Source organism: Mastomys coucha, unplaced genomic scaffold, assembly GCF_008632895.1.
Source record: "Mastomys coucha isolate ucsf_1 unplaced genomic scaffold, UCSF_Mcou_1 pScaffold6, whole genome shotgun sequence".
Classification (NCBI taxonomy): domain Eukaryota; kingdom Metazoa; phylum Chordata; class Mammalia; order Rodentia; family Muridae; genus Mastomys; species Mastomys coucha.
In genome coordinates this window covers 114661227-114675811 of record NW_022196912.1, presented here as the reverse complement: position 1 = coordinate 114675811, position 14585 = coordinate 114661227, and the positions used below count along the sequence as shown (strand labels likewise).

General features: G+C 39.9%; 1 protein-coding gene across 2 annotated transcripts in view; it reads left to right on the top strand.

Moving 5' to 3' along the window:
* Rps6ka5 (ribosomal protein S6 kinase A5) overlaps positions 1 to 14585 on the top strand; it is a 202030-nt gene that overhangs the window by 152569 nt on the left and 34876 nt on the right. For both annotated transcript variants that reach the window (XM_031356192.1, XM_031356193.1), the window contains 2 exons: positions 10867 to 11017; positions 14221 to 14382. In XM_031356192.1, coding sequence (XP_031212052.1) covers positions 10867 to 11017; positions 14221 to 14382 — 313 coding nt within the window. The remainder of the gene's footprint in view (positions 1 to 10866; positions 11018 to 14220; positions 14383 to 14585) is intronic.

The following is a 14585-nucleotide window of genomic DNA, read 5'->3' as shown; positions in this document are numbered from 1 at the left end:
CTCCTTGTACAAAGCTCAAGTACAAGTGGATCAGGGACCTCCACATCAAAGCAGATACATTGAAACTATTGGAAGAAAAAGTTGGGAAGAACCTCGAGCAAATAGGCTCAGGGGGAAACTTCATGAAGAGAACGCCAATAGCTTCTGCTCTAAGATCAAGAATTGACAAATGGGACCTCATAAAGTTGCAAAGCTTCTGTAAGGCAAAAGACACTGTCAGTAGGACAGATCGGCAACCAACAAATTGGGAAAAGATCTTTACCAACCCTATATCTGATAGAGGGCTAATATCCAAGGTATACAAAGAACTCAAGAAGTTAAACTCCAGAGAACCAAATAACCCTATTAAAAAATGGGGTACAGAGCTAAACAAAGAATTCTCAATTGATGACCACCAAATGGCTGAGAAGCACCTAAAGAAATGTTCAACATCCTTAGTCATCAGGGAAATGCAAAATACTTTCCTTTAATCAATTCTCTGCTTTGTCAGGTTAATTAGTTTTGTTTAAAGCTTGGTGATACCATGATTGTTTGGCTGTTTGGGTGCCTGGCTTGTCCCACCCCATTTTGTTCCTTTAGGATAATCATTCTGATTGTACCATTGATTATATCACTGAGATAAGTGTATTATTATCTTGTCTCTGAATGGTTTAATTAGTGAAGGCCTTTTTTTTTTTTCATTGAAGTCTTACATTCCTTAATTTTTGAGACAGGGTCTCCCTATGTAGCCTGGGCTAGCTTATAGTTTATGTAGACCAGGCTTGCCAATTTATAGAGATCCACCTGCCTCTGCCTATCAAGTTCTGGGATTAAAGGTATATGCCACCATACTCTGCCTCTGTCACTTAATATTTTTGATTTTCAAGAACTTAGCCTAAGGACCAATTCATCCTGTACTTTTTATTTGAGATGCTTCAAAATAATATATTATCCATGTTACTTGCTTGCTATTGTTATCTACAGATAGTCTAAAATGTTGACTAAAGGTGTTAGTGTATAAAATTTCAAAAGATAGTAAAAAGAGTCCATCTTTCTTCTTCCGGTTAAACTCTTTTCCTGGATGTGGGTTCAATCCCTTACTTGCTCCATGCTATTCATGAAAGGACTGCTAGGTCGACATTTTTGTGGATGCTGTATCCCATATTGAGTTCGTTTAATTGTATCTGGTCCCGCCCCCCCCCAAAAAAAAAAAAAAAAACAGGCCAAAATTATCTTTCTTGTCCCGTCTGACCTTGTGCTCTCAAGAATATAAAAGAATTTTGCTTATTCTTTCTAGATGTTGAAACAGGCAAGTATAGGGGTAGTTTAGTAACCTGGGATATTATGTGGTTATGCACACGTCCCTCTTCTAATAATGCACTTAATAGCCTGAGACCCTTATCTGTACTAAAATACACAGCCCTCTCTGAACAATGGGGTTTCTCCCCCACTTGACTGTTTTTTTCAAGACAGGGTTTCCCTATGTAGCCTTGGCTGTCCTGGAACTCATTCTGTATACCAGGCTGGCCTCGAACTCAGAAATCCACCTGCCTCTGCCTCCCAAGTGCTGGGACTAAAGGCATGCGCCACCACTGCCCGGTCCCACTTGACTGTTAAACTCAGTTTCTCTTCAGATCTATTCCCAATAGACACAAGAACCAATTCATCCTAAACTAGTTTTGGGTGAATGCCCAATAAAGGTGAATTTTTAGAGATAATCCCCTATTTACCATCTTATGCCTATGCATAATTGGATATGCATTTGATTAAAATTAGATACTTATTGAGAAAGGACATATACAGTAGAAATATTTATATGACCTACTCTATCAGCCAAAATAGAGAATCTGTGGCACTATGCCCCTTGGTAGCCATACTCCTCTTGACCCCTATGAAAGGAAGCCCAGACAAGAACCAGGGCTCTTTTGGCAGCTGCGCCTCTGTGCTGTGTTCCGACCTGTTCTGTGTAGCTTGACTTTGAATAAAATTTTCTTGGTGCCTTTGCAGTCTGTTTGAGTTTTTATTTCAAGTCTTTGAATTCGAGTCTGAGAACCAGCAGTCACCTGGCCCAGACTCCCAGCCATGGTACAGTGTACCTACAGTTCTGTTGACTGGTCCTAAGAAATTATTTCATATCTCTCACCCGATGTTAGACAGCTAATTTGGTAATGTTGACTTGAATGGTTGCTGTTGAACTTTTTGTATTCCTGTTTCTTATCTTTATCCATGCATGTATCCATGTTTGTATCATGAGCTTTTCTTTCTTATGTATCTTCCCACTAGTTTTCTGTCTGTGTAGAAGTTTGCTCTTTAGAGCATGTGTTACTTCTGAACAGGAAAGTTCTGCCCCATCAGAGAGTCATTCTTTACCTCCTCCTACAGGATGGGGCCATGAAAACCATGATAAATGAATATCTCTTCACCTGAAAATCAAGATGTAAATGTTTATCTCCTGCTCTTCCAAAATCATCTCTTGACAACTGTTTCTACTTTTCTCTGCCTTTGAAGTGATATAATATATTTGCCATGAGGTGTTTATTTGGTGTTTAGTTTCCCCTCAGTAAAGCATGCTATATTAATGTTTCATTATATTTTTATAGGTATAATTTTATTTAAGTCTAGATCTAAGTGTTATCAAAAGTCTAGGCAGCCTTAATATCCATAGCTTCCATATCCTTGTACCATCCATAGATCAAAATATTGGAGAAAATGATTCTCAGAAAATTCGAAATATAGAACTTGAATAGAATACACACAAAGCACTATGCTGACCTTTATGAGTGTAGAGATATAAAGACCCTGGTTTAGCCTCTTGCCTTTCACAGGCCCTCAGTCTCTAGTTAGCATTGCTTCAGCATTGCCCACTTCAAGTCTCACTCATAAATGTGTAAATAGATCTATAATTGATACATCAGTATTGATCAAGTTCAGATTATTTTATAGTTATCCCCAAAACAGTACAATGTAGTGACCATTTACACATTTATATTGTGTCAGGTGTTAGAAATAGCCTGGAGCTGTTTTAGACGGTGGGACTTTCTTGACCCACAGTGGCATAAATAATGATATGGAGGCTTCTATCATAGTTTAAAGCTTAGGCCTTTTGCTTGGGCAGTCTACCAGCCCCTCTAAATTAGCTGGTCCATTCTAGCCTACAACCTTCCACATGGCTAGCTCATGCTCTGCTCTGTAGTACCTTTCTCTGCTCTGCTACGGTCCTGAGCTCTTTCTTCCAGGTGCACTCACAGAATCACCTGCGGCTGCCTGGTCTCCCAGTGCCCCTCTCTCTGCCTGGAACTTCCGTCCTCCACTGCCTGCCCAGCTACTGGCTGTCAACTCTTTATTATAACTAATCCGAACCTCTGATGCAATTCTAGATTATCTTTAAGCAAGTGAGGAAGGATGAATATTTTCAAAACATAAGGCCAGGGATAAGCCATAGAAATGGCAATACCAATATCCTACCAACATTTAGTTGTCTGCTGGTACAGAATTAACAATTGAAAATACATAAATTCTTCACACAATGTGAAGGTTCCCCCAAGAGTTTTAAGTCTGTGGGAGAATGTGCATGAGCTGTATGTACACACCATGTCCATGTCATTTTATATAAAGAACTTGACTTTTCAGAGTTTTATATCCCTGGGGTTTGGGAACCAATCCCTTCAAATGCCAAGGGCTAGCCATTCAAAAAAGAGCTCTAGTTAGTACTGTTTAGTAGTAGTCAGCTAACTATAGTTTGTAGGCAAGAGTTATTCTTTATGCCAGTTTGTTTTCTTTTTGCATTTTGGGTTTTGCTGGGGAGGATGGGAGTTATGAGCTAAGAATGCCTTTTACGTTCTTTAAAAATAAAAAAATATCATGATGTGAAAATTCTGTGAAATTTAAATTTGTGTACAGTAAAACTTTATTAAAACATAGCCGTGTTTGTTTATTAGTATATTTTTTCTTACAGCTTTTTACAAGAGTCACAGAGTTGAATAGTTAACTACAGAGACCTGGTAGATTACAAAGCCTAAAATACCTACTGCCTGTCTCTGTTAGTATTCTCTCGCCTATTAACAAGTAAAAAATTGCCTCCAAAGTACGTGGATTAAGCAATATGCATCTTATAATTTCTGTGGTTCAAGAATTTAGGGTATAGCTCAGGTGTATGTTCTACTTGAAGGCTGTGGTCAAGAGTCTTGATTAAGCTATAGTTATTTCAGGGCTCATCTAGGAAAAGATCTGTATTCAAGCTCACACAGTTGTTGGAAGATTCAGTTCTTTACAGGCTGGTGGAATGCGAGCCTTACACTTGCTCGCTGGTGGCCAGAACCATCTTCATTTCCTTGCTGCATAGGCTAGCCTAACGTGGCAGCTTACTCCATCTCAGCATGTATAGCATCATGAAAGGCATTTAGTCCACACATACTTAAGGAGCTGTCAATTCAGAATTAACTCTGGCCTCTAGGGACCAAGCTAGACATTCTACCTACCATTTGTGCCTTATGAAAAAAAAATTACCTACTCCTAGTTTGGGTGATTAATTTATTGTTGTTCTGCCTAGGACTTTTTTCTTTAGAGAATCACTGTATTGTAGTAATTTTTATATGACTTTTTATGTCTTTCTGACTAAAAAGCTGAAAAACAAGATAGTAATTCTGGTGTATTTTACATTTTCTCTAGATTGATTTGTCAGTTATCATTTTGGATTCATTTGACTCTTAAAATTTTGTTCCAATTACAAATGTCTTGCTTTGGGGTGATGTACAAAACAATTCCATTGTCGTAGTTGCTGTTGTTCAAGATAGATGCACAGCTGGACCTGGTGGTGACCTCTTTTCAGCATAGTTCAGTCAGACAAGCTTACGTCCTTGTTTCTCCCAATTGTGAGAGACGGGGATTCTCTTCTTGACTACCAGAAGCAGTGGCAGGAGTAGGCACCTATCAGACCTTCCAGGAACTGGACCAGAGACATAAGAGGTCATGAGGGCATGAGGAAGAAATAAGGCACCTTATGTGGAAGTGAGGAGGTATGTCGAAGCACACAGTACTTAGTGACAGGGCTGTGGCCTCCAAGGGCATCGTGTGAACATGAGGAACTGCACATTAACTAAGATGGCTGTGTTGTCACAGGGTAATCTTTGGGGATCATTGTCATATGTGGTTGGATGGCTTCCTGGGAAGCTGGAACGTTATAAAGTTATAAATGAATTTATAACTCAGGATGGCTGAGGGTGGTAAGGAAAGAGCCTTGAAAAGCAGGCAAAGCTGCCAAAGAATCTTTGTTCCAAGTGAGTAAACTGCTTTGGCTGAGGAAGATACAAGCTATAGAGACCAAACGAGGGCTCCATAATACCCAAAGTGATGTGACAGCCTGGAATTTTCTGCCCCCTTGGTAGCCAGTTCCATATCTAGAGAAAAGTACACTCATGAAGTTGCCCCCATAGTCCCAGAAGCCAGGACACTATATGCAAGCATCTAAGCTGAGAAATTATCCACATTATACCTGGGTAAAGTTCCTTTTTTCTTTTTTTCCCTAATTTATTTATATATTCATTCACTTTAAATCCCAATATCAGACCTCCCTCTCCTCCCAGTGACCCCCTTCACACAATCCCTCCCCTATGCCCCTCCCCTTCTCCTCTAAGAAGGGAGGGTCCCCTGGGTATCACCCCACCCTGGCAGGCACATCAGGTTACTCCAGGACTAGGTGCATCCTTTCTCATTGAGACCAGACAAGGCAGCCCAGTTAGGGAAATGGGATCCACAAACAGGTAACAGAGTCAGGGACAGGGACAGCCACAGCCCCTGCTCCAGTCTTTGGGGAACCCACATGAAGACCAAACTGCACATCTGCCACATATGTGCAGGGGGCATAGGTTCAGCCCATGCTCACTCACTCTTTGGTTGGTGATTCAGTCTCTGGGAGCCCCCAAGGGTCCATGTTAGTTGACTCTGTTGGTCCCTTAATTCTTCCCCCAATTCTTCCACAGGATTTCCCAAGCTCCAGAGGATGCCTGACTGTGGGTCTCTGCATCTGTTTTCATCAGCTACTGAATGGAGCTTCTCCACTAACAGTTATGCTAGGCTCCTGTCTGCAAGCATAACAGAGCATCATTAATAGTGTCAAGAATTGGTTCTCCCTAATGGGATGGGCCTCAATTTGGGTCAGTCGATGACTGGGTAAATTTGTAACCCTGACAAACAGACAGCACCAGCCACTGTGTCCTAAGGACTCAGCCGCTGTGAGGTTGGGCTGGGATCAAGCACGTGGTGACTGGGAAGTTATTTCGTACTGTCTCACTGGACATGCTTATTTTCATGCTGCTGGGTTTTTTCCTGGGCTGGTAGATGCTCATTTCCGATAAAAGGCTGTCAAATTATGGCCTACAGACAGTAGGAAACAGATTTAATTAGTGAAGTATTTGCAGAGTATTTTTTCCTAAGGAAAAAGCAAAGTATAAATACTTTGTCCTTGTCCTGGGTAAACTTATGTAGTGTGTAGGAAGATAGGGGAGAAAGACATGAAAGATCACGTGGGGAGTTTTGATAAATGTGTGAGTGTTAAGACACTCTTGAAAGTACAAAAGAGGTGTGGTTCCTTGGGGACCAGGTTGTCAGGGAGGCATTCTTAATGGAGCTACAGCGTGGGCTGTGCCTGGAGTTTGGGGAGGAGAATGCCATGCAGAGCAGATGGTTACAACTGTGTTCAGTGGCACCCTAGAACCTATGCATGGAAAGTTCTAGATTCCCTTGTCACAGTGTGTTCTCAGTGAATCTGTGAAATGAAGTTCATCTTATTCCTATTCTAAAATTAACATTTATAATAATTTAAAACATACCCAAGAGGTGCTGTCTGTAACAACATCCAGAGTGAGACATAAGGCACACACCTGTAATATTAATACCTTAGACATAGGAAGAGATAGGAAGAGCAATAGCTCAAAGTCATTCCTAGCCATATAACCAGTTTAGAGCTATCCTGAACTACATGAGATGAGACCCCATTTCAAAAACTGACAGACAAATACTACCCTAAAGACAAGCAGGAGTTTATTTTATTTTGCTCTGCTTTTTAAAAAATGATAATAGTTCTATTCTTTGATAATTATATATAAGGAATTTTGATCATATCCCCCTCTTACCCCTCCCTCTAATTTTTCCTAGAGCCACCCCTCATTTTTTTTAAATAACCCATGAGGTCTAGTTTGTGCTGTTCATAAACTCATGGGTGGGGACATCCATGAGAATGTAGTGATATACCAGAGCCACACCCTTACAGAAAACTGACTTTCCCTCCCAAGAAGCCATCAGCTGTCAGTACCTCCACATCTAAGAGTGGGGCTTGTAAGCCTTCCTCAAACTCAGTGTTTTTGATAGACACCATTTTAGAGTTTTTCTTTGTTACAGTATTTTATTCAGACTAGAAATTCTGTATCTCACAGTTCTTGCTTAATTTTTATCATAAGCATTCTTAATTGCCAACTCTTTGTAAATGTAAATTTGCAGTGACTATGTTATGTACTGTTAAATGGATACCCACACTCCTTTTTAGTATTAGCAAAGGATAAGAGTGAGGTTTACTGAAAGCTTTCAAAATCAGGTAGCTTATAAGGAATTCTGGGATTCTGGGAACACATGGAAACCAGACTGTGAGAGCCAACAACATTGTCATGAAGCAGAAAATTGTAGAGTTGAGTAAAGATACAACCATGTGTCATAGTTTCAATAGGAAGTGCCTCCCACAGACTCTGGGATTGAAAGCTTGGTCTCTATTGGTAGTTGGTGCTGTTTTGAGAGATTGTGGAAATATTAGGTGGGGCCGAGTTAGAGGAAGTGAGCCTCTAAAGTTGTGTCTTGTCCTAGACCCTTCCTCTTATCTCTATTTGCGAGTCCCCATGATACAGGCATCTCCATGTTCCCCACCACAATCAAGGTGTTAAGCCTCAACCATAGTGACAAAGCTAGCAGAGTGAGGGCTGAAACTGTGAGTCAAAACAACCCTTCTTTCTAAGTTATTTTCTGTTACCCAGTAGGCTGAACGACACTGTAAGAGAACGGTAAGCCTGAGGTTATGTTCTCGCAGAGTAAAAGCTGAATCAACTCCTTTTCCTCACCACTCATCACTGGCTAAGGATTCATCCTGCACCTACAGTTTTGCAACAGGAATAGCCTTCAGGCATTCTCCACCTCACACACCAAAAAGGAGGGGTGTCTCACCACCCTCATTCCAGAGACTCCTTCATGCCCCTCTCTCTCCTGCTCCCAGTCTGAAGAGGGGTGCATATCATCTCCAAGTTAACTCCTGGGTTTGGCCATATTGTGACTTGAGATTGACTCTGTGTTTCTCTGCACTTCTTCACCAGTTTTCACAGAAATTCCTTCAGACTTCAGCCCAATTTTTCTTCCTGTTGTGCTCCCTACCTCACGAATACCTCTGAATATGGGGCATTGCTCTCCTGCACACCCTTGTTGGTTCATGTGTACCTGACAAAAGCTCCCAACTTGGGCCACTATCCTGTGAGCTTGTCTCCAGGCTGGGCATAGCAGCAGAGCTATCTCTTGTGTTCAGGTGTTCCTCCTCTTGACATACCCACAGAGATAGGTTCTTATACCCTGTGTGTTGTTTTAGGACCGACTGTTGCTCTTAATCTTTGCTAGGTATATAGTAGACAGACTTTCAGCAGAGATAACAAACCTTGAAAGACATCAGCCATGGTATACATTTCTCTATCCCGATGCAGCAATACCAGATGCCACCAATACACAAGGAATTCTTTCCTCCATTAAGTATAGCAAAAGTGCAGAAATAGGAAAGGATGTGTATGATTTTCTCTGAGACGGGCTTCCCAGTTTCATAAATATGTCTGGGCCACTCTAACGAGAGGCCTGTCTCTCTCTGCTGGAGGTGAAAACCCTGCAGGCATTGAGCAACAGCAGATGATTCGATAGCAAGAGCGTAGTGGAGTCCGTCTGTCTTTCTGTGCCACTCTTGTCTTTGGTTCCCAGAATAGAGTTTTAGGAGTAAAGTTAGCTTTGATATTAATATCATGGCTATAATTTTCTGCCAAAAACTGTAGTTTCAGTATCATTTGATGATTCTCAGCAGGCTGGTACAAGTCCTCTGTCTGCTTTATGGTTACATTAGAATGAGGGACTAGAAGAGTAGTTCACACTTATTAAGCATTTGCACTGTACCATGCAATGTGCTGCATTGGTCACTAGTCAAGTTTTAATTCGTGATACTCCTTTTAGATAGATAATATTATTAATAATAATATTATAATATTATATATATATAATATATATAATATTTATATATTATATATAATATATTATTATTATATATTATTATATATAATATATATATAAAATATTATATATATTATTATATATATTATATATATTATTATATATAATAATATATAATAATATATTATATATATAATATATATAATATATATTATTATTATAATATTATTAATATTACCATTTTATAGGCAAGGGAACTGGGAAACAAAGGAATCCTTTAATTACCCCAAGGTCAAATGGCCAGTAAAGAACAGAGCAGAGCCAGCCTTAACCTCCATCTTGCCTCTAAGTCTATGGTTTTACCAAGCTACGCTTTCCATATATTTAGGTTTTACAGTGTTTTTCCTATTTTTGTTGCTATTTGATGTTTTGTTTCTTTTTGTTTTATGGTTTTGTGATACTAGATATTAAACCTAGAGACTCATATACTAGCCTAGGGCTTTCCCATTGCAATCTCTCTCTAGCCCAGTAATACTTATTAACACATACAGCACAGGGTCTTGTTATAAACCAAAGTAATGAAGCTTATCATCATGCATACTGTGCTAAGTAAGGTTCTCATTTCACTGATCTGATTATTTTTCTCATTAAATTACTGATCTACCTCCTCACAGGTGAAATTATATGCTTGGATTGGATTTTTAAAAATATGATCATAGAATACACTTCTCATACAAACATAGTTGCCTTTTAAGTTTCTCATAGTGAATGCATTTCCCACTGACTCCTACTTCCTCATGCACTGGCTCGTCTGTGATGTGGTAGCGCGTGGAGAAACAGATGCTTTTGCCACTGAGAAACCAGCCTGGAGTTGCAGATAACAAGACTTAGCCCTTAGTCACTGAGTGCTGGCTGTCCTGTCTTGGCTGACTTCTCTGGTTCCTTTTGGGTCTTTAAAGTTGCTACTCACTGGGAAGAAGTGAGGTAGTGGAAGACTATAGTTCTCCTGAGTTAACTCTCCTGATATTGTTAAAGAGTTGTTTAAATACTTTAGTCAGCTGGGAGGCAGAGGCAGGCGGATTTCTGAGTTCAAGGCCAGCCTGGTCTACAGAGTGAGATCCAGGACAGCCAGGGGTACACAGAGAAACCCTGTCTCGAAAACCAAAACCAAAACTAAACTTTAGTCAGGATCACTCTGAACTGTGAGTGGAGGTGTAATCTAGCCCAAGTCCCCTTTTTAAATTTATTAAATGACATATTTGAGATAATAGTTTTTTTTACTGATTGATTTAAGTTAAAGAATAGCCCAGTGGTCTTTCTTTAATTCCTGCGCCTCCCTTTACTTATTTGATTGACAGATTATTGTTTGTTTGTGTGTTTGTTTGCGTGTGGGATAGTTGTAGACATGTTCCCTGCCCTCCCTGTGGAGATCACAGGACAGCTTGTGGGTCCAGAGACTGCACTCGAGTGCTCAGGCTTGCCAGCAAGTACTGTTACCCTCTGAGGCATCCCGCAGCCTGTGGCCCCACATAGTTTCCTCGCATGTGTAGTTCAGTTTGAAATGCTACACCACACTCAGTTTTAGTAAAATAGCCATTGTTATAATGTCATGCTCTGGTTGTTCTAACAGTAAACTTTATCTATCCACAGGAGAATCTTAAAAAGTGAGCCTCCATACCCCCAGGAAATGAGCACAATAGCTAAAGACCTACTTCAGCATCTTTTGATGAAAGATCCCAAGAAGCGATTGGGATGTGGCCCGCGGGATGCAGAAGAAATCAAAGAGCATCTCTTCTTTGAGGTGAAATTTAGGAGATGAGTATATTTAATCCCTCTTGGGGTCACTTCCCCATTTTGCCTACCTTAGTCCCCTAACTCTTATGACAGATGTTTAGGAAGGACCAGTCTTCTACTTGTTTAGACCAAAATGGCTTTCCCTCCCTAAAGCACTAGGAGCAAAGGTTGTGATAGTGTTATATTTTCTCCACAGTGATGTCCAACCTCTGACACTAAGACAGAGTTGTTGTCAGCTCCAGAGTTTATGCTTGAGAATAGAACAGTTGAGTTGCCCAAAATATTGCCCCTGAAGTCTCATTGTGCTCAGGGTTACAGTGTGTTAGGCCACATTCATGGCCATCAGGGGTTGTGTGCAGCCTGTAGGTTGGACACAGCTGGTAAATTCTAGGTAGTGCTTTTGGTTTTTAGGTTTGCACATGAACTGAGGAGATGTATGTTCTTTGTATGACTCGTGAGCTGTTGTACTGGGTTCCACCTTTTGGTTACCAACTCCATTGCCTCTTTCTGTTTCCGGGAGAAATCTTGGAATATTCAAGCCTGCCTGGTTCTCAGTCAGTGTCAGTGACATACATTTCCATTTGCTTTCTCTGCTCTGTAACAGTCGTTTTCTTATGAAAAAGCCAAGTGACACTATTGCACAGAGCACCAGCACATCCCCCAGTTTCATGTTCTCAGTTCACTCCAGGTGAAGGCTAGTCAACGATGGAGAGGGCGGCTGAACTGCTTAGTAACTTCAGCCTGAATAGTAAAGGCTGAAGCAGCATGGCCTCCATTTCTAAAATCCTGAAGGTTACAACGTTTAAGTAACTTCACATATCAACAAGCAAGGCCTTGGTGTTTAATGGTCTGGTAGAGTCATCCACATTATGTTTTTATTCTGTAAAAATTTTTATTGTTATCACTAAAACAAATAGAGTATAGCAAGCAAAGAAGAAACAGTTATTTCAGTTAGGCTTTCCTAGTGTTGTTATTGTTTGTTAAATATAAAAAAACAAGGCTGGGCGTAGCTCAGTGGTGGAGCACTTGTGTGGTGTGTATGAGGCCATAGATTTTTGTCCTCTGTGTGGGGGCTGGGAGGTGGTTTCCTCATTGAAAAAAGAGGTCTCCTCACTTCTGTGAGAACAGAGTATGTTTATTTTAGTCTCTCCACCCATTTTTAAAATATTACTATAAAACTTTAAAGTTCGGTAACACAGTGACAAATGTATTTAGAATGAAATGGACTCAGTATTGTGCGTTGTCTGAGAAATATTACTTTTCAAACAGACATTATATCTTGTTCATATTTGAGCTTAAAAGTTAACAAGTATGTAAAATTAAACAGAATGCTCCATTGTCCTTTTCTACCACTTTTTTTCTCAGGTGTTCCCTGAGCTTGTGAATATTATAGTATGTCTCAGTATTGGAGGTACTTATCTTCTTGACAGCTTGAATAGTAATTTTAATTTATGTAATTGCTTTCACTTTTAAATGATGGGGTAGACCAGAAATCCACTCACAAAGATCTGAATGATCTTTTCTCTGCAATGCTATAGAGGTGGGAAGAATCGTAATAGCATTCAATTTTCTACATACTGAACATTCTTCTGGTAACAATGTGTTTTTGTAAATTACCCTCTTACCTTAGAAGTTTGTCATTTTATAAGATTCTTCTTAAAATTTTTAAGAAATGTTGTATTTGTGCATGCACGTGTGTAGGTGTTCATACATTCACTTATGCTCATATATATGCACACATATGAAGAAGAAAAGACAACTCATGGGGATCAGTTCTTTGCTCAACCATGTGGGAAGCTGAGGGACAAACGCAGATTGTCATGTTTGCCAGCAAACATCCTTATTGTGCTGAGCCGCTTGACCTGGCCCAGAGTTTTTCTTGGTGTATGTTCAGTAAGGGAAACACAAAGCAGATGCCTCTAATAGAGGCTGTCACAGCCCTCATAAAGGAGTGGACACTGGCTAGAAAGTGAGCAAAACTCGAATCCATACTTCCAGCAACAAATATTTCACTGAAAAATATTTAGCTCTTATTTCTGGGCCTCAGATTCTTTCTGAGACAAATAAAAAAGAGAAATTATCTCTAACACTCATCATGGTATCATCTTAGATTGAAGACTGAGTAAGAAATCTTTAAACTGTTTAGTGAGAACTAAGGATATTTTAGTTAAAGAAGGAGCATAAAGAAACAACAGAGGGTTGAATTTGCATAACACAGAACATGTCAGTTACTCAGACAGTGTGTATGGGAACAAGAGGTAGAACCTAAATATTGAATGAGGTTGACTGAGCTACAATGAAAGGTGTCACTTAGACCTCCAGTACAAACACACTTGACTCATGGTGTGTATTTTACTTTGTAATCTGTCCAGTGACCCAAAGGAAAACCAGTGTAAGAGGAGAACTCAGTGAGCCCCTAGAAAATAGGGGTTGGTATCACAGCCACAGAATACACTTAAGCCATTATAGCAGTATTTTATGGTTTGAGGGAGTTGTTGGTTGGTTGGTTGGTTGGCTGGCTTTCATTTTGGCTTAATTCTTTTCTGCCAAGGCTCAGTACAAAAGTAGTTTGTTCTGTTCTCTGAGGTTAATGTCTTGGTGCCCTCTAGAGGGCACTAAGATTCCTACAGTAAGAAAAGAGCAGGCACCTTCCACATACTGCAGATTGAAAATAGGATCATCATTCTTGAAAAAAATGTTACTTTTTATCCTTAGTTTGAAATATGCACTCTTATTTTTAATTAGACTTACTAGTAACTGAACTCTTAGCAGGAGTGGTGTTGCACTTGGAATCCCAGCACTTGGAAGGCAGAGGCAGGCACATCTCAGTTCAAAGCTAGTAAGTTTACATAGAGTAAAGGTTCTCATCATGTGAGCCGCTTGACCACCAAACCTTTCACAGGGGTGGCCTAAGACCATCAGAAACATGGATATTTACACTATTATTTAAAACAGTAATAAGTTACAGTTATAAAGGAACAATGAAAATAATTTTATGGTTGGAGGTTACTACAACATGAGGAACTGTAGTAAGGGTCACAGCATTGGGAAGGTGGAGAACTACTGCTGTAGAGAGTTCCAGCCTGCCAGAGCTGCCAAGTAAGATTCTGTCTTTAAAAAAGAAAAAAAGTAATCATATATATTGTTCATAATATAGTTTGATTTTTTTTTAAATTTCTGTCCTGTCCCAATCTTCTTTCTGTGCTCTAGAAGATAAATTGGGATGACTTAGCTGCCAAAAAAGTGCCTGCGCCATTCAAACCAGTGATCCGGGATGAGTTAGATGTGAGTAACTTCGCTGAAGAGTTCACAGAGATGGACCCCACCTACTCTCCTGCAGCTCTGCCACAGAGCTCCGAGCGACTGTTTCAGGTAAAGTTGCAGTGTGCCAGACATGCTTTGGAAGAAAGCCAGGTTTCCTAGTGAGGTGGTTTGTTGGCATAAAATCAGAATTCTATAATCTCTTCAGAATTAAATTTAAAGATATGTTGAGGTACTATCTTGAAGTTTGCAGTTTACTAAATAGCAGATTTATTATAATTTTTAATGTGTATGTTTTAGGTTTTTTTTTTTTT